The 20,499-nt window shown below is 27.4% G+C and overlaps 1 protein-coding gene across 1 annotated transcript in view; it reads right to left on the bottom strand.

Annotated features, from left to right (window-relative positions):
• Nucleotides 1-20,499, bottom strand: part of LOC101900481 (basement membrane-specific heparan sulfate proteoglycan core protein) — a gene marked incomplete at its 5' end in the record, with an annotated part of 223,463 nt that overhangs the window by 193,336 nt on the left and 9,628 nt on the right. Inside the window, 2 exon segments of the mRNA XM_059124374.1 lie at nt 16,732-16,845; nt 19,883-20,347. Coding sequence (XP_058980357.1) covers nt 16,732-16,845; nt 19,883-20,347 — 579 coding nt within the window.

A 20,499-nucleotide genomic window follows, 5' to 3' on the forward strand; every position in this document is an offset into this window, starting at 1 on the left:
AAAAATTTTGGACCGATATCTTAATTCATTCAAGGATAACAGCACAAAATTTTGGTTATGTGTTTGAAAAATATTTTGTCAAATGAATTTGTTAAAAAAAATAATTTTCATTAATTGCATGGACCGAAAAATTTTATATATTTTTGTTAAAGCCTTAGTTATAGCCCTGAAAAATATTGAGCAGATTTCTTGATTCGTTTAAAGATAAAATGTTGGTTATGTTTTTCGCAAATATTTTGTCAAATAAATGTGTTTTTTTAGGAAAAATAATTTTTTCTTCCTCATAGGGGCTAACGAGGGTTGCGAAAAAATTTCTATATTTTTGGGAAAGCCTTAGTTATAGCCCTGAAAAATATTGAACAGATATCTGAATTTGTTCACGAATAACAGCAGTAAATGTTGGCTACGTCTTTCGCAAATATTTTGCCAAATAAATGTATTTTTTTGCGAACAATTAATTTTCTCTCCCCATAAAGGGCTCACTAGGGTCTCGAAAAAATTTATATATTTTTATGAAAGCCTTAGTTATAGCCCTAAAAAAATTCAACAGATATCTTAATTTGTTCAAGGATACCAGCACTAAATGTTGGTTATATCCTTGCCAAATATTTTGCAAAATAAATGTGTTTTTTAGGAAAAATAAATTTCCATTTCTTTTCATGGACTTTTTAAGCTCCCGAAAAAATTATATATTTTCGCGAAAGCCTTAGTTATAGACCTTAAAAATATTGAACAGATATCTTGATTCCTTCAAGGATAACAGCACCAAATGTTGGTTGTGTCTTTCGCAAATATTTTGTCAACTAAATGTGTGTGTGTTTTTTTTTTAGGAAAAATAAATTTCTCCTTCCGAATATGGGATAACTAGGCTCCGAAAAAATTTCTATATTTTTGTGAAAGCCTTAGTTATAGCCCTGAAAAATATTGAATAGATATCTTGATTCCTTCAAGGATAACAGCACCAAATGTTGGTTAGATCTTTGACAAATATTTGCCAAATAAATGTGTTTTTTAAGAAAAATAAATGTCTCTCCCCCAAAGGGGCTAACGAGGGTCGAGAAAAAATTTCTATATTTTTGCGAAAGCCTTAGTTATTGTCCTGAAAAATATTAAACAGATATCTTTATTTATTCAAGGATACCAGCACTAAATGTTGGTTAGGTCTTTCGCAAATATTTAGTCAAATAATTGTGTTTTTTAGGAAAAATAAATTTCTCCTTCCGAATATGGGATAACTAGGCTCCCGAAAAAATTTGTATATTTTTATAAAAGCCTTAGTTATAGCCCTCAAAAATTTTGGTCAGATATCTTCATTTATTCAAGGATAACAGCACCAAATTCAAGGATAGCAGCAACAAATGTTTTTATTTTTTTAAGAAAAATAGATTTCTTTTCCCAAAGGGGCTAACGAGGGTCGCGAAAAAAATTTCGGCATGGAAAAAAATATTTTTTTGTAAAGTCATGAATATTTTTGACAAGATATCTAAATTCATTCAAGGATCATAACCCAAAATGTTGGTAAAGTCTTTCCTTAGTGCCACAGAAAAAGTCTTTAATTTCTTTGGTTTGCCGAGTCAATATTTGTCCCAAAAATATTCAAAATTTTATTGACAAGGTGTGAATTTAAATTTTAATTAATTTAAAAAAATATTTTTTTTTTGGATTTTTTTAAGTTATATTTAAAAAAAATACAAAAATGAATATTAAAAAAATTTATATATTTTTTTCGAAATTACATTTAATCCTTAAAGGACTTTTGGAATTGCCTATATTTGAATGAAATATAGAACAACAAGAAATAAAAAAATGTTTTTAAAAAATATGTCAAAATAATTGTCAACACTTTTCAAAGTAGAAAATAGATTTTTTTATTTTTTTTTAATTATTTTTTCCCCGAAGGATTTATATTTAATTACTCGAAATGAAAAATTCCAGAATTATAAGGTTTAAAGAAAATTTGTCAGTAAAGAAAAATTTTTTCTTTCATATGGGGCCAATATTTCCTCTTAGAAAAATCTCGAATTCTACAAATAAAAAAATTCTGGTAGACCCCTAACAAAATATCTCAGGACAGTCAGTTGCTTGAAGAAAATTTAAAATTTAATTAAAAAAAATAGTTACAAAAAAAAAAAAAATTAAAATTTTATAAAAGATTCTGTTACTTGGAGAAAATTAAAAAAAAATCATTAATTCGACATTATCCATATCCAAGGAATTTCAAAGGACAAACTGATTTTTTTTTTGTTATTTTTAAAACGAAATTTGTTGAATATCCTTTTTTTGAGTTTTTTTTTATTCATTAATTTTTTTTTGTGGAAATTGAGTTTTTTTTTTATTATTTTTAAAGTTTCTTTTTTTTATTTTTTTTTTTGTTTAGAAATTGATTTTTTTAAAATTATTTTTACGTCCGATTTTATTTAGTTTTAAATTAATTTTTCCTTTTTTTAATTTATTTTAAATCACTCTTTTCTTAATTACTTATTCAATTTTTCTTTTCGTCGGGAAAATTCAAATTCGTAACAGTCGTTTTTCTTTCTACTTCTCGCGAATTTCACTACAAATTTCTGCCGTTGTCGTTTTTATTTTTCCAGAATTTTTTTCCTTTTTTTTAAATAATTTTTTTTTTGTTATTTTGAAATGAACCGCTTTTAAAAAAAACTGGCCCAAAAGAACACAAGAACAGCACAAAACCGAATGAATAAATGAATCTATGAATGTGGAAATGTTTGAAAGGAATTATGTTGTTGTTTTTGGTTTATTTGGTGTTGGTGTTCCACCCGCGTTCGTTTTGGAAAAGCTTTTGCACAGTTTAACGTCTGAGGTTCAACTGACGGCTAGCCAATGTTAAGCTAACGAAAAAATATTGAAATTTCCACACTGTGGCGTAGAGCAGCAGCTAACAGAAAACACAAACAACGAAGCGAGGCAAAGTCAACGTCAACGGCAGCGGCAACGTTGACGGCCAAGATGTAGCCAACCACGAAGTCATCAAGCCACAACAACAACAGCAACACCAACAACATATGATACTTAGCCGATCCAGAAATGATAGACTGACTAGCCAAGATATACGAGGTCCCCGAAAGATATGTAACAAATCTTGGAGAACTAATCTCAAATGCATCACTTGAAGAGAGTGAGAGAGAGAGCGAGAGTGAGTATTATCTCCCATGACATGAGAATGATTAAGGGCACCAAATATAAACACACAGAAAACATGCCACAAATCGTTGCATGTCTAGCTATGGTGACATTACAAGCCGCAACCATAGGGCCATGTGAGCACCCATCCCCATCCCCACCACCCAACCATCCCACCACCCACTCACTCAGCATCAGCCACATCAGCCACAAAACAAGACCACAAGAAGCAACAGTATACCACAAAAGGGTATCTAAACAAAAATTAAACTCAGCAACATCAACAGAGTTGCCATTTTTAAGATTTAGTCATCGAAATAACCCAAAAATATTTTTCAACCAAAAAAAAAATTATTAAAAAAAAATAAATAAAATTTAGCCTTTTTTGACTACGAAAATTCTTGGACAATTTTGGCCGCTTTAATTTTTGGGCCTTTTTTAATAAAATAAAAATTCTTGTTCATAACAGCCCTTTGGGAATATATGCAGGAAAAATGGTAGAAAAATATTTGAAAATTCGAGTTTACCAATTTTTTTGTTTGGATTTTGGGAACTATTTTGGTAGGCTTGAATTTATTAGTATTTTTTTTTTTAATTTTTAAACTTAAAAATAGCTTCAAATTATAGTTTTTATGGGAATAAAGTAATTACTTCGAAAAAAAAATAAATAAATAAAAAAATCATCCCAAAAAATTTGGTCGGAAAAATGGTAAAATTTGAAAGTTGGTCCATTTTGTAATTTAGTTGGAAAAACGCATACCTCCATGATAAATAGAATTAAAGAAAAAAAATTGAAGAAAAACTTAAAAAAAAGTTGAGCATTTTCATTTTTGGATATTTTTTTTCGGAAAAATGCCCTTGATAAGAATGTTATGTTGTTATGACTTAAAAATTGGTCAATTATACAATTTCGTCAAAAAAACAAAAAAAAAAAATGCCCTCAAAATAGTAAGCAATTGTAGTTCGATTAAATTTGGGAAATTTTTGGGCAAATTTTGCCAAAAACAAAATTGGTCGGAAAATTGGTATGATTTTTAAGTTAGATAATTATGTAATTTAGCCACAAAAATGCTTTCCATATAGTTAGCTGATTGAAACTTATAAAAATACTGGGACATTTTAGTCCAATTTCGTCAAATCAAAAATTGGTCGGAAAATTTATATATTTTCAAATTGATAGTTTTTTTTTTTTTTTTTAATTTTTGTCCTAAAAATAATTTTAAAATACATAGCAAATGTAATTCATTCAAATTCAGGGGCATTTTGGGCCAATTTGATCAAATAAAAATTTGGTCGGAAAATTGGTATGACATTAAAATTGGTCAATTATGTAATTTTACCACAAAAATGCTTTCCATGTAGTTAGCAATAGAAACTTATTCAAATCCTGGGGCATTTTGGCTCTATTTTTAATAAAATAAAATTGGTATTTTTTTTTTAATTTTGTATTCATCATCTTAAAATGTATAGCAAATGTAATTCATTCAAATTCAGGGGCATTTTGGGCCAATTTGATCAAATAAAAAAATTGGTCGGAAAATTGGTATAACTTTAAAATAGGTCAATTATGTAATTTAAACACAAAAACGCATATCATATTGTTAGCAATTGAAACTTTTTCAAATCCTGGGGCTTTTTGGACCAATTTTGTCAAATAAAAAATTGGTCGGAAAATGTACATATTCCAAATTGGTCCTTTTTTAATTTTATCATAAAAACAGTCTTACAATATATATAGCAAATGTAATTAATTCAAATTCAGGGGCATTTTTGACCAATTTGATCAAATAAAAATTTGGTCGGAAAATTGGTATGACATTAAAGTTCAAGTCAATTATGTAATTTTACCACAAAAAATGCTTTTCATACAGTTAGCTATTAAAACTCATTCAAATCCTGGTACAATTTGGGCCAATTTTGTCAAATAAAAAATTGGTCGGAAAATTTATATATTTTCAAATTGATAGTTTTTTTTTTTAATTTTTGTCTTAAAAATCATCTTAAAATACGTATAGCAAATGCAATTCATTCAAATTCAGGGCCATTTGAGATCAATTAGGTCAAATAAAAAAATTGGTCGGAAAAATTGGTATGATTTTAAAGTTAGATAGTTATGTAATCTAGCCACAAAAATGCTTTCTATTTAGTTAACAATTGAAACGTTTTAAAATCCTAGGGCATATTGGTCCAATTTTGTAGAATAAGAAATTGGTCGCAAAATGTATATATTTAAAAATTGGTATTTTTTAAATTTTTTTCATTTTTTTTTTTTCAAATGGAATTCATTCAAATTGTTCAAATAAAAAATTTTGCTCGATTGTCAATTTGGTCGGTTGGGAAATTTTGCTCGCGAAAATATTTGGTTTTGCCATAAATAGGTACGGTGACATCTGATTCGTCGCTGATTAAAATCATAAAGAAACTTTTTTTGGTCGAATGAAAATTGGTCGATTTTCAATTTGGTCGGTTGGGAAATTTTGCTCGCGAAAATATTTTATTTGGCGATAAACGTTAACTTATTTTTCGTCGGAGATGAAAATCATAAAAAATAGTTTTTTCAGTGTGATGAAAATTGGTCGATTTTGAATTTGGTCGGTTGGAAAATTTTGCACACGAAAATATTTTATTTGGCGATAAATGAATGCGTAAACGCCTCTTTCGTCGAAGATGAAAATCATCAAAAATAGTTTTTGAGTGGGATGAAAATTGGTCGATTTTCAATTTGGTCGGTTGGGAAATTTTGCTTACGAAAATATTTTATTTGGCGATAAATGAATGCGTAAATGTCTCTTTCGTCGAAGATGAAAATCATCAAAAATAGTTTTTGAGTGGGATGAAAATTGGTCGATTTTCAATTTGGTCGGTTGGAAAATTTTGGACACGAAAATATTTTGTATGGCCATAAATGGGTACGTTGACGTCTGATTCGTCGCTGAAGAAACCCATAAAGATTTTTTTTATATCGGATGAAAATTGGTCGATTTTGTTATTTGATCGGTTGTGAAATTTTGGACGAGAAAATATATAATTTGGCGATGAACGTTAACTTCTTTTTAGTCGGAGATGAAAATCATCAAAAATAGTTTTTTCAGTGGGATGAAAATTGGTCGGTTTTGATTTTGGTCGGTTTCGAGGTTTGGATACGAAAATATTTTTCTTGGCCATAAATAGGTACGATGACGTCTGATTCGTGGTTGATGAAAACCATAAAGATTTTTTTGTTATGTCGGATGAAAATTGGTCGGTTTAAATATTTGGTCTCAAAAATATTTTTTTTTCGGTTATAAATGTGTGCGTAAACTTATTATTTGCGACTGTTGATAAATATGATAATTTGTTTAGTCGGATGGAAATTAGTCGGAATATTGGTAATACTCTTTTAAAGAAAAGTATTGGCGAAAATTTAAAGAAAAATATTGCAAAAAATTATAAATAAATGTCAAAATCCATACAATTTTCTAATCTGGGGCAAGGTAACCCTGAATGTTGCTATTAGCAGTTGAATACATTTGTAAAACGTTTATGAGAAGAGAATGCGAGAGAGGGGGAAATGGTTGAGAGCACAACAATGTTGCTGAAGCATTCATGGCATTCGTGTTGTATTTGTAGATGTTGTGTTTACATTTTGGTATTTGGTGTTTTCTTTTTGGTATGAGTTTGATTTGTAAACGAAAATTGAGTGGTTCGGTTTGAAGGGGGGGCTCTAAGGATATGTAACATGCATGGCAACAGGTTTGAAGCACGTGCGCCAGGTAATTCTATGCAGAAAGTTAAAAATTCAATTGAAATATGAATAGCATTTGAATGTTTGTCTTGAACGACGACTAATGCTCTCTGAACTTGTCATTTTATCTTTTGGTATCTAAGGCCATCTATATTATAAAGATAAAAATAATCTAATAAAAATGATGAATATTTATTTAAGATTATTTTTTGCAAAAATCAGAGAATTTGCGAAGCAAAAAAAAAAAAAAACAACAAATATATAACAAGTCTCAGGGAAATTATGTAGAAAGAAATAGGTAAGTTGCCGGATTTTAGCTATGGCTAGGGATGCAATGAGATTTGAAGCATAGCCAAAGTCAGATCCATATTTTAAGTTTGAAATTTTATTTTAAAAATTTATTTATATATATTTTTTAAGAAATCCATTGTTATCATTAAATTCTGCCAATATCCACTACCACAGAATTTTAATCAAATATGTAAATTTTCCTTATTGTTATGGTAGTTATCGCCCTTCCCATCGCCCCTTTCACTGCTCAGCAGGAGAACTTCAGCAAAAAAAGTGTAACAAAACATAAAGAAAAATCACTACCATTGGAAATGTAATTAATAAACCACATTCATGTGGACTTACACACTCCCAAACATACAGACAAACATTTATGAAAGTGTTTGGGTACACGGGAAAAAAATAGAAAATAAAAAATAAAAATTCTAAAAAAAAGTAAATTTAACACAAAAATCTATAAGGTCATTTCTAAATAAAAAATATAAACATTTAAAAAAAAAATAAAATAAAAATATACACAAAATTTAAAAAAAAGAAAAAAAAAATAAGAAAATATTATCTTTGATTTTTTTTTTTTTTTGAGAAAAAAAATTATTTTTTGAAGACTTATTGTTTTATATTTTTTTAATTTTTGTAAACATTTTGAAAAAAAATATTTTTTTATATTATTTTATTAAGAATTATAAACATATTTCCATTTAATTTTCTAAATAAACAAATATAACAAAAAATACTATAAAAATAAATATTTTTTTTTGATTTTTTTTTAATTTTTGTAAAAATTCTGAAAAAATATGTTTTTATTATTTTTTTAAGATTTAAAAACATTTTTTTCCATTTTATTTTATATTAAAAAATATAATAAAATTATTTAACCTAAAATTAAAAATATATATGAAAAATTAAAAAAAAATTAAGAAAATACTATCTTCGGAAAAAAAATTATTTTTAAGAAAAAAATTTTTATATCTTTTAGATTTTTTTAATTTTGTTTTTGTAAGAATTTTGAAAAATATATTTTTATATCATTTTTTTAAAAATAAAAAACATATTATTCCATTTCATTTTCTAAATAAAACAATATAATAAAATTATTTAAACAAAAATTAAAACAAATTAAAAAAATATTATATTTGAAAAAAAAAAAATATTTTTTTTTAATTTTTTTCAAAATAAAAAAAATCGTTATTTTGAAAACTTATTTTTCTATTTTTTTTTAAATTTTAATTTTTTATTTGTAAAAATTTTGAAAAAAAAATTATATTATTATTGTTTAGAGAGAAATAGGGAAATTCCCATATTATTTTTCTAATTTTTTTTAAATTTTTAATTTTTGTAAAAATTTCGAAAAAAAAAAAAGATTTTTTATATTATTTTTTTTTAAGAATTAAATTCATATTTTTCCATTTTATTTTCTAAATTAAAAATATAATAAAATTATTTATACAAAAATTAAAAATATATATGAAATATTAAAAAAAATAAGAAAATATCACCATTGGATTTTTTTTTTTGAGAAAAAAATTTCTTATTTTTTATATTTTTTTGTTAAATTTTTAATTTTTGTAAAAAATTTCAAAAAATATTTTTTTATATTATTTTTTAAGATTTATAAACATATTTTTCCATTTTATTTTCTAAATAAAAAATATTATAAAATTCTTTAACGAAAATTTAAAAAAAATGAAAAAATTAAAAAAAAATGAAGAAAAAAATATTTTTTTTTTGAGAATTTTTCTTTTTTGAAAACTATTTTTTTTTTAAATTTTTATGTTTGTTTTTGTAAAAATTTTGAAAAAAATGTGTTTTATATTATTATTTTTTTAAGAATTAAAAACAAATATTTCCATTTCATTTTCTAAATAAAAAATATAATATAATTATTTAAAATTAAAAATATATATGAAAATTTTAAAAAAATATTATCTTTGAAAAAAAAAACATTTTTTTGAGAAAAAATATTTTTTTTTTGGAAAATTTATTTTTTTTATTTTTGTAAAAATTGTGAAAAAATATTTCTTTTATATTATTTTTTTTAAGAGTAAAAAAATATATTTTTCATTTTTTTTAATTAAAAAATTAAACAAAATTATTTAAACAAAAATTAAAAATATATGAAAAAATAAGAAAATGTTATTTTTGAAAAAAATATTTTTTTGGAAAACTTATTTTTTTAATTTTTGTTTTTGAAAAAATTTTAAAAAAATATTTTTTTATATTAGTTTTTTTAAGAGTAAAAACATGATTCTCACTTTTTTTATTAAAAATATAACACAATTAGTTAAACAAAAATTAATAATATATGAAAAATTAAAAAAATAACAAAATATTATTTTAAAAAAAAATTATTTTCAGATGTTTTTTTTTTTTTTAGATTATTTGTTTATATTTTCTTTTATCATTCATTTTTATATTTTTGTAACCATTTTAAAAAAATATTTTTTTATTATTATTATTTAATGATTTAAAAACATATTTTTCTTATTTTATTTTTTTAATTGAAAAATTATAATAAAATTATTTAAACTAAATTAAAAATATATATGAAAAATATATATGAAAATTAAAAAAAAATAAATAAGAGAATATTATCTTTGAAAGGATAATATTTTTTTAAATAGTTTTTTTTTTTTGAAAACTTATTGTTTTATATTTTTTTTTTAATTTTTGTTTTTGTAAACATTTTGAACAAATATTTTTTAATATTATTTTTCTAAGAATTAAAAACACATTTTTCCATTTTATTTTCTAAATAAAAAATATAAACAAATATTGTTTTTAAAATTATTTTTTTTTTCAAATTTAAAATTTTTGTTTTTATAAAAATTTTGAAAAAAATATATTTTTTTAAGATATACAAACTTATTTTTCCATTTTATTTTCTAAATGAAAACTGTAATAAAATTATATAAACAATAATATTTGAAAAATTTAAAAAAGTTAAGAAGTTTTTAGTTTTTGAAAAAAAACTTCTTTTTTTAATTTTTGTTAAATTTTTAATTTTTTAAAAATTAAAAAAAAAAATTATATATTTTTTAAGAATTAAAAACATATTTTTCCATTTTTTTTCTAAAATTTCTCTACCTGCATTTTTTCCTAAATCCAGCCCCCTCTCCACTTTTTGCCATTCAATTTTGTCCAATTAAAAATTGGTCGGAAAATTTATATATTTCAAAATTAATATTTTTTTTAATTTTGTCATAAAAACAGTCTTACAATATATAGCAAATGGATTTATATAATTATATATATTTTTTAAGAATTAAAAACATATTTTTCCATTTTTTTTCTAAAATTTCTCTACCTGCATTTTTTCCTAAATCCAGCCCCCTCTCCACTTGGTGCTATTCAAAAATTTTGATAGCTCTAAAATCTTTAGCAGTTGTTTTGCATATCATCATCACGCTGTTGATGTTGATGTTTTTGCCATTACAATCATAAAAATTACCATGCTCAACAGTAATTCTCATTTCGAAAAAAGAGAGAAAGAGGGAGAGTGAATGAGTTGTTGGCACATTTATCTGACTAACTGTCTGTCTGTCTGTCTGTTTGTTCATTCGACCGTCTAAATGTGTAACAACAACAGCGATTTGTGTGTGTTGTGTGTGCTTAAGGATAGCAGCAGCAGCACATCCTTTACAATGTAATTTGTAAACAAGCATAAATAACTCCCAAAAGGAGTTATAAAGGGCAACCCAGTTACATTAGGTGGGGATGGAGAAGAGAGAGTGTGAAGTACAGCGAGTGAAAGGTGGTGGGTGGGGTAACAATTCAACTAGAATAGCAGAAAATATTAGAACCAAAACATGTGCTGGAATAATTGAAAAAAATTGAATTGGAAATTTTTTAAATTTGGCCAATTTTATTTTTGGGTCTTTTGTACCAAAAAAAAAAAAAAAAAAAAAAAATTGTAGCGAAAATATGATCGGTAAAAATACAGAGGTAATTTAGGTTTTTAAGACATTTTCAATGGAAATTGCATTAACTTATTTTTTTAATTGGGTCATTTTGGGCATTTTTGTTGTTTTTTTTCATTTTTGTTTCTTAACCTGAAACCCAAAATTCTCAAATGGGCATAACTTTTATTTAAATTAAATGCTGTTCTGCCATTGCTGATCTTCTTTTTTGTCAGAAAAAAATGGTCGGATTTTTTTATTTTTTGGGCCATTTTGGGCATTTTTGTTTTTATAACTTGAAACCCAATTTTTTTAAGTGGACATAATTTTAATTTATATTATATGCTGTCTTGTCCATTGCTGATCTTTTTTTCATCTTTTTTATTTCCAAAAAATTGGTCGGAAAATTGGTAGAAATTTCTATTTGGTTACTTTATCTACATTTTTATGAAAAATCCAATGGTCGGATGTAAATATCTTGACTGAAGGCATTTTCTTGGCATCTGCTGAAAATTGGTCGAAAATTTTTTTACAATTAAAATTGGTCGGTTTGATTTTTTGACATTTAAGCCAACTTTTTTTTGCGAAAATATAATGTTTGGGTATAAAAATCTTGATTGAAAGCGTTTTGTTAGCATCTGCTCAAAATTGGTCGGAAGTTTTTTTTACAACTCATAATTGGTCGGTTTTAGTTTGTCATTTAAGCCAACTTTTTTTTACGGAAATGTAATGTTTGGCTATAAATATTTTATTTTAAGAAGTTTTCTTAACATCTCAAAATTGGTCGAAGTATTTTTTCACAACTCAAAATTGGTCGATTTTAATTTAGACATTCAAGCCAAATTTTATTTTACGAAAATGTAATGTTTGGCTATAAATATCTTGATTGAAGGCATTTTCTTAGCATCTCCTCAAAATTGGTCGGATTTTTTTTTGCAGGTCAAATGTGGTCGGTTTTAATTTAGTAATTTAAGCCAACTTTTTAAAAAAAAAATAATGTCTGGTTTCAAATATCTTATTTGAAGAAGTTTTCTTAGCATCTGCTCAAAATTGGTCGAAGTATTTTTTACGACGCAAAATTGGTCGGTTTTAATTTGTCATTTAGGCCAACTTTTTTTTAATGAAAATATAATGTTTGGTTATAAATATCTTGTTTGAAGAAGTTTTCTTAGGTTCTGCTCAAAATCGGTCGAAAGTTTTTTTTTAACTCAAAATTGGTCGGTTTGAATTTGTCATTTAAGACAACTTTTATTTTACGAAAATCTATTGTTTGGCGATAGATATCATTACTGAAGAAGTTTTTTAGCATTATCTCAAAATTGGTCGAAAGTTTTTTTACAACTCAAAATTGGTCGGTTTTAATTTAGTAATTTAAGCCAAGTTTTTTACCAAAAATTTAATGTTTGGGTATAAATATCTTGATTGAAAGCGTTTTCTTAGCATCTGCTCAAAATTGGTCGACATTTTTTACAACTCAAAATTGGTCGGATTTAATTTGACATTCAAGCCAACTTTTTTTTAACGAAAATATAATGTTTGGTTATAAATATCTTATTTAAAGAAGTTTTTAAAGCATCTCCTCAAAATTGGTCGAAGTATTTTTTTACAAAACAAAATTGGTCGGTTTTAACTTTTCATTGAAGTCAACTTTTTTTTTTTAAATGCAATATTGAGCAATAAATATCTTGAAAAGCGTTTTCTAAGCATCTGCTCAAAATTGGCCGAAAGTTTTTTTTTTTCAACTGAAAATTGGTCGATTTTAATTTGTCACTTAAGCCAACTTTTTTAAACTAAAATTTTAATGTTTGGGTATAAATATCTCAATTGAAGAAATTTTCTTAGCATTTGCTCAAAATTGGTCGAAAGTTTTTTTACAACTCAAAATTGGTCGGTTTTAATTTAGTCATTTAAGCCAACTTTTTTTTTACAAAAGTTTAATGTTTGGCTATAAATATCTTTATTGAAGAAGTTTTTGCGCATCTCCTCAAAATTGGACGGAATTTTTTTAAATATAAAATTTGGTCGGTTATAATTTAGTCATTCAAGCCAATTTTTTTTTTAAAAATTTAATATTTGTATATAAATATCTTGATTGAAGACGTTGTCTGAGCATTTTCTCAAAATTGGTCGAGTATTTTTTACAACTCAAAATTGGTCGGTTTTTATTTAGTCAATTGAGCCAACTTTTTTACCAAAAATTTAATGTTTGGGTATAAATATCTTATTTGAAAAAGTTTTCCGAGCATCTGCAAAAAATTGGTCGGAATTTTTTGTACAACTCAAAATTGGTCGGTTTTAATTTGTCATTCAAGGCAACTTTTTTTTTAACGAAAATGTAATGTTTGGGTATAAAAATCTTGATTGAGGACGTATTCTTAGTATCTGCTCAAAATTGGTCGGATTTTTTTTCCACGTTAAATTTGGTAGGCTTTAATTTTTCATTCAAGGCAACTTTTTTTTTAAACAAAATGCAATATTTGGTTATAAATATCTTGTTGAAGAAGTTTTCTTAGCATCTCCTCAAAATTGGTCGGATTTTTTCTTTAAAGTAAAATTTGGTCGGTTTTAATTTTTCATTCAAGCCACTTTTTTCTTGTTAAAAAATGCAATGTTTGGTTATAAATATCTTAAGTGAAGACGTATTCTTAGCATCTGCTCAAAATTGGTCGGATTTTTTTAAATATGAAATTTGGTCGGTTTTAAATTTTATTTCTATTTTATTTTTTTTATTGGTTTTTCGTTTTTTTTTTAGTTTGGTAAATGGTCGGATTTTTTTTGGTCGGATTATTTTTGATTTTTCTTAGAGATATATACCCATTGAGGGATAATGAATTTATTCGAATCTTTAATCGAATCTTTTTTGTTTGATTTTCCGGTAGTCTTTTTTGTGGGGAAAATTTAAATTCTCAACTCTGTTTTCACCCAGGCTGGCGTAGCCGCCAAGGAAACCCACCCCCAAAATTTGAGATTTGATTAAATTTTTGCATATTTCCCCCCACACCCAGTGTCTTGTCATTTTGACTACACTGAAGTGGTAATAGCAGCAAGGACCTCTATGGCACTTATTTTCTGAGGATGAAAATAAAAACATGACTCCCAAAATGCTCACTTAGCTTATGAAGGATGCAAGGATGCTTTTTTGGCGTTTTAAAATGTTTGCAAAATTAGAAGCAGTTCATGGAAATATGTGAGATAGCTATGCAAGGATGAAGGAGCAGAGTGTCATTTTTATGGAGAGGAAGAGACTGACTTTTGGCAGAGAAAAGGGATGTGCAAAAAAAATCAGGATGTTTAACAAAATTGTTTGGCTTAGCTCATAAAACATAAACGTTTAACAGGTCTTTTGTGATTTTTGTTTTTTTTTTTTTTGGGAAGGTGGAGGGTGATGTCCTACGAAAAATCCAGGCAGGGAAATATGGCAAGGATGTGATGGCTGTGTAATTCTTTTTCAAGGAAATGGCATTGGATGAGAGAGAAACTGAAAAAAGGACCTTGGTCTCCAAAATCTTTTTTTTTTTTTTTTTGAGAATCTCACCTCCTGCCATATCTCCTGTCCTCCAAAGATCCAATTTTTGTCCGAACAAAAATATTTTAATTGTTGTTTTTATTTTTCGACCAAATAACAGTATTTCCATTTTAAATGAAATTCTACCAAAACTTTGTATTTGGTCCTCCCCTTTGTGGGGCCCTCCCCCTGGTGCTGAAAATGCACTTCAATATTTTGCTTTGTAAAATTTATTTAATACTAATCTCTGGCAGATGTCAACACCCACAAATGAAAGTTGGGTGTTGGGATTGTCATGACCTTTTGCGGAGAGCAAAAAATCAAGGTGGCAAAGGGTCTTCAGAAGGGGTGGCAAAAATTAGAATTTAAAATAAAAAGATGCAAAAAAATATTCTAAATTTTAAATGGGATTTAGGGAGGACATTTATTAAAACTGAGAGCGTACGAAAAATCCTCCTTCCCTTGGAAGATCACCCTTTCTTCTTAACACACCCCCACCCAAAACAAAAAATATATTCAATTTACCCTAGACTTTGTTGCCGAGTGTGCTCCACATTTTCAAGAGGAATGGCTCGTTTTTGTTATTCCCCCCAGAAAAAAAAAATATTAATTTAAATCACAACAGAACTTTAGATAATTTATTTGTGCCCACATACAAATACAACATTTTGGCAATATTTTCCGAATTGTTTTTTTTTTTTTTGCGGTCAATATTCAAATATATATGCATATGGTATGTAAGTATTCAGTTCAGGGTCATTATAATTTTTAATTAATTTGGAAAACGATTGATTTCCCATTAGAATCGGCAGGAAAAAAAGAAGGAAAATTGAAATGTGACTGGTTTTTGTCTACATTTGAAATTTTCAAATTGAAAACTGAAAACTAAACTATTAATTAAAGCGTTTTTTTTTCTTTGAAGAGGTTGAATGGGGAAGAGAAGAAAATCGGCAAATATGAAAGATTGGCAAAATAGGAAACCATTAAGAATTTGTGTTGATTTCTGATAAACAATTTCTTTAAGAAACAATATCGATAACAGCTTTTCCGAAGAGAAAAATGGTCGATAACAACTTTTCAGGGCAGAAAAGTTATCGATAACAACTTTTCCCAAGAAAAAGTTGTCGATAACAACTTTTCAGACGAAAAAAGTGGTCTATAACAAATTTTCCGAAGAGAAAATTGGCGATAACAACTTTTTAGAAAAGAAAAGTTGTCGATAACAAATTTTCCGAAGGGAAGAGTGGTCGATAACAACTTTTTCAAAGAGAAAAAATGTCGATAACAACTTTTCCGCATAGGAAAGTTGTCGATAACAACTTTTCCGCATAGGAAAGTTGTCGATAACAACTTTTCCGCATAGGAAAGTTGTCGATAACAACTTTTCCGCATAGGAAAGTTGTCGATAACTACTTTTCCGCATAGGAAAGTTGTCGATAACAACTTTTCCGCATAGGAAAGTTGTCGATAACAACTTTTCCGCATAGGAAAGTTGTCGATAACAACTTTTTCGCATAGGAAAGTTGTCGATAACAACTTTTCCGTATAGGAAAGTTGTCGATAACAACTTTTCCGCACAGGAAAGTTGTCGATAACAACTTTTCCGCACAGGAAAGTTGTCGATTACAACTTTTTCGGAGGGAAAACTTGTCGAAAACAACTTCTCTGGAGAGAAAAGTTGTCGATAACAACTTTTCTGGAGAGAAAAGTTGTCGATAACAACTTTTCTGGAGAGAAAAATTGTCGATAACAACTTTTCTGGAGAGAAAAATTGTCGATAAAAACTTTTCTGGAGAGAAAAATTGTCGATAACAACTTTTCTGGAGAGAAAAGTTGTCGATAACAAATTTTCCGAAGAGAAAATTTGTCAATAACAACTTTTCCGATAGTCGAAAGCATTTTTTTTTTTCAGAAATAATAAATTTTCTTCATAGTAACGTAATCGACAATAACATTGCTGCATAGAAAAGTTATCGATAATTTCATTACTATATACAAAAGCTATCGATAACAGTATATCGTCAGAGAAAATTATTCGACAATACAAAAATTATCCTCAACAAACCATAATTTGTAACAATATTTTGCATCTGAAATTTTATCGATAACACATTGCAAAATATCATCGATAATACTTAATATGAAGAAATGAAAACAAATAAAATCGAACTTACCTTTTTCTGGACAATCCCTCTCATCGCTACCATCGTTACATTCATTATATCCATTGCATCGATATTCCATGGGTAAACAACGTTGATCGCACATAAACTCATTAGCTGAACAGACTGTAGTTTTACCAAACATTGTCACAGATTCCACGAAAGGCGAAGAGATGAGAAGAAGAAAAACGAAAATTTTATTAGAAATTTCGAAAAAATGAGTTCGAAACACACAAAAATGGTTTCAACACGTTGTTAGATGTGAATATATTCAATATTGATTTTTTTTTTCAATTTTCTTAGTTAGTAACAGGTGATATTTACACAAGACATTATAAAAATTGTGTTTTTTTAGGTTAGGTGGTGGACCGATCCAGAGAGTCGGAATGTCTGGATTATTTTACTGGTGCTTTCATTTTACATTGTGCCGGGTTATGTTTTTTTTGTCAATATTTTACATTAACAGGACGAATATGTTCGGTTTTCGATTGAATTTACGAAAAATTCAATGAAAGTAATCGGTTACCCGGTTACAAAAAAAACTTCGATAAAGGTCAACATGTCGTTTGAAAAATGTTTAACCCTTGTATATTTTGATGTATTTTAAATAATTTTGAACTTTAGTTAATATTTTGCAAAATTTTTGAAAAAGAATCCATTCGAGTAACCGGTTACCCATTAATATTTTTTTATAAAAATTTATTTTTTAATTATATTCTATATACTTAGAGGATTGTTAATCTGCCCACCAGAATTTTAAATAAATTTACAACGAAATCTATGTAAGTAACCGGGTACCCATTGAAAAAATTAAATATTACGTTGATCTGAATACTTTAAATGACAAAGTTTATCTTTATAACTTGTTACTCATACAATTTGGATTGTATTTTTAAAAATTTTTGAAGCAAATTTTTCGAAACTAGGAAAATTTATTTCTGGGTAACCGGTTACTTTTTCTAATTAATACTATAATATGCTTCAAAATAACATATTTGCCTACCATAACCGTTCTCTAATCAGTTTGATTGTTATGGTAAGAAAATGGGCAAAATTGGTCTATGAGTAACCGGTTACTTTTCTTTGTTTTTAATTGCAATTTGTTGGAAAGTAATAAATTTGCTTTATTGAGTCATTTCATATCGATTTTTATGGTTTCTCATAAGAAAATTAGCAAAACAAGCCTTTGAGTAACCGGTTACTTTTAAAAATGTTTATAGTTATCCGTCGGAAAACAAAATATAACGTACAAAATAACATATTTGCCTACCATAACTGTTCACTAATCAGTTTGATGGACATTGTAAGAAAACTAGCAAAATTTGTCTATGAGTAACCGGTTACTTTTCGTTGTTTTTTACTGCAATTAGTTGGAAAGTGATAAATTATCTTTATTGAGTCATTTTATATCGATTTTCATTGTTTTTCATAAGAAAATTAGCCAAATAAGTCTTCGAGTAACCGGTTACTTTTTACTTTTTTTGTAGTTATCTGTCGGAAAAGCAAAATATACCGTTAAAAATATCATATTTGCCTACCATAACCGTTCTCTAACCAGTTTGATGGTTATTTAAAAAAAAACTAGGGAAATTTTTCTATGAGTAACCGATTACTTTTCTTTGTTTTTTACTGCAATTAGTTGGAAAGTGATAAATTGGCATTATTGAGTCATTTTATATTGATTTTCATGGTTTCTCATAAGAAAATTCGCAACAAAGTCTTTGAGTAACCGGTTACTTTTAAAATTTTTTATAGCTATCCCTCGGAAAAACAAAATATACCATTCAAAATAACATATTTGCCTACCATAACCGTTCTCTAACCAGTTTGATGGTTATTGTAAGAAAACTAGCAAAATTTTTCTATGAGTAACCGGTTACTTTTCGTTGTTTTAATTGCAATTAGTTGGAAAGTGGTAAATTGGCTTTACTGAGTCATTTAATATCGATTTTGACTGTTTCTCATAAGAAAATTCGCAAAACATGTCTTTGAGTAACCGGTTACTTTTTGAATTCTTTGTAGTAATCTGTCAGAAAAGCAAAACATACCGTTCAAAATAACATATTTGTCTACCATTGCCGTTCTCTAATCAGTTTGATGGTTATTGTAAAAAAACTGGCAACATTTGTCTCTGAGTAACCGGTTACTTTTCGTTGTTTTTTACTAAAATTAGTTGGAAAGTGATAAATTGGCTTTATAGAGTCATTATATATCGATTTGCTTTGTTTCTCATAAGAAAATTGGCAAAAAATGTTTTTGAGTAACCGGTTACTTTTCAATTTTTTGTTGATATCTGCCGAAAAAAACATATATAACGTTGTATAACAAATTTTATGAAAAAAAAATCGTTTGTAATAAAAAAATTCGCAAAACTTGTCTTTGAGTAACCGGTTACTTTTTGCAATTTTTATTGTTATCTATCGGAAAAACCATATTTACCGTTAAATAACAGATTTTATGAAATTAAAATTAGTTTATGATAAAAAAATTCGCAAAATTTGTCTTTAGGTAATCGGTTACTTTTTCCAATTTTTGTTGTTATCTATCGGAAAACCCATATTTACCGTTGTATAACAGATTTTATGAAAAGAAAATTAGTTTATGATAAAAAAAATCGCAAAACTTGTCCTTGAGTAACCGGTTACTTTTTGAATTTTTTTTATTGCTATCTGCCGAAAAAACCATATATACTGTTGTATAACAAGTCTCCGTGTTTTTTTTTTTTTTTTTTTTTTTTTCTTAAAATATATGAATTTTATGTTTGAGTAATCGGTTATTTCCCCTATTTTTTGGTGCAAGAAAAATCGGTTACTTTTTATATTCAATGCGGAAATAAGCCTGAATCACCACATATACCATGGTATAACCCTATGAAGTGTTTTTTTTTATAATAAAATTGGAAATTTTATTCGTGGGTAACCGGTTACTTTTACTTAATTTTGTGTTTAAACAGTATTTTTATGATTCCACCTCTAGCCTTTCTAGCCTAAACCTGTAAAAGAAAGAACATGACACAAATGAAAAGGACTAAAACACAGGGAACTGGGATCTGGGTAGGGGTTTGGAGTAGATGCACAGAAAAGTTTTGAGTCACAGTGTAGATAATGAGACGACGACGATGCCCTTCACACACAAACACACATTAAAGAGACAAACACTATACCCTTTTCATAGTTGAACTCATCGTCGCTGCCACAGTTCAGTTCGTCTTCACCATCGGGACAGTGTTCGACACCATCGCACAAATGTTCGTCACAGATTTGAACATTACTTTCGCGACAGGTGTAGGTCGAATCGCCACGACAGCCAGTGGGTGGTGTAAAGACGGCACTGGTTTCAGTGACGGGCGAGTAGTCTCCGGATGATTCGAAAATGTTGTTGTCCAAGCCACCAGCACCGCCATGATGATGATCTTCTTCACCGCCATAGACATTGCCGCCGGCATTGACGGGCTCTTCCACACGACGTTCGGCATCAATGGGACGATCATAGTCAATTGTTTCGTAGGTGGGAGAATGTTCCTCCTCTTCTTCCTTTTCTTCTTCGTCTTCTTCAACGGCATGGGTGTCATGATGTCCGGCATCAGGATGTGATTCCGGTGTAACCCAAGAATCATCGGTGCTTGTTTCTAAGATTTAAGTTTAAATTTCCCAATTAGATGGCGGATATTTTTTCAAAAAAACAAAAAATTTTTTCTAACTAAGTTCAGGCATTTTTCGCAGGGGTTTTATTAGAGAAAAAGCCAAGCTTAAGGAGAGCTGCAAAAAAATTACCCCAGGG

The sequence above is a fragment of the Musca domestica genome, unplaced genomic scaffold (genome assembly GCF_030504385.1).
Source record: "Musca domestica strain aabys unplaced genomic scaffold, Musca_domestica.polishedcontigs.V.1.1 286, whole genome shotgun sequence".
NCBI lineage: Eukaryota > Metazoa > Arthropoda > Insecta > Diptera > Muscidae > Musca > Musca domestica.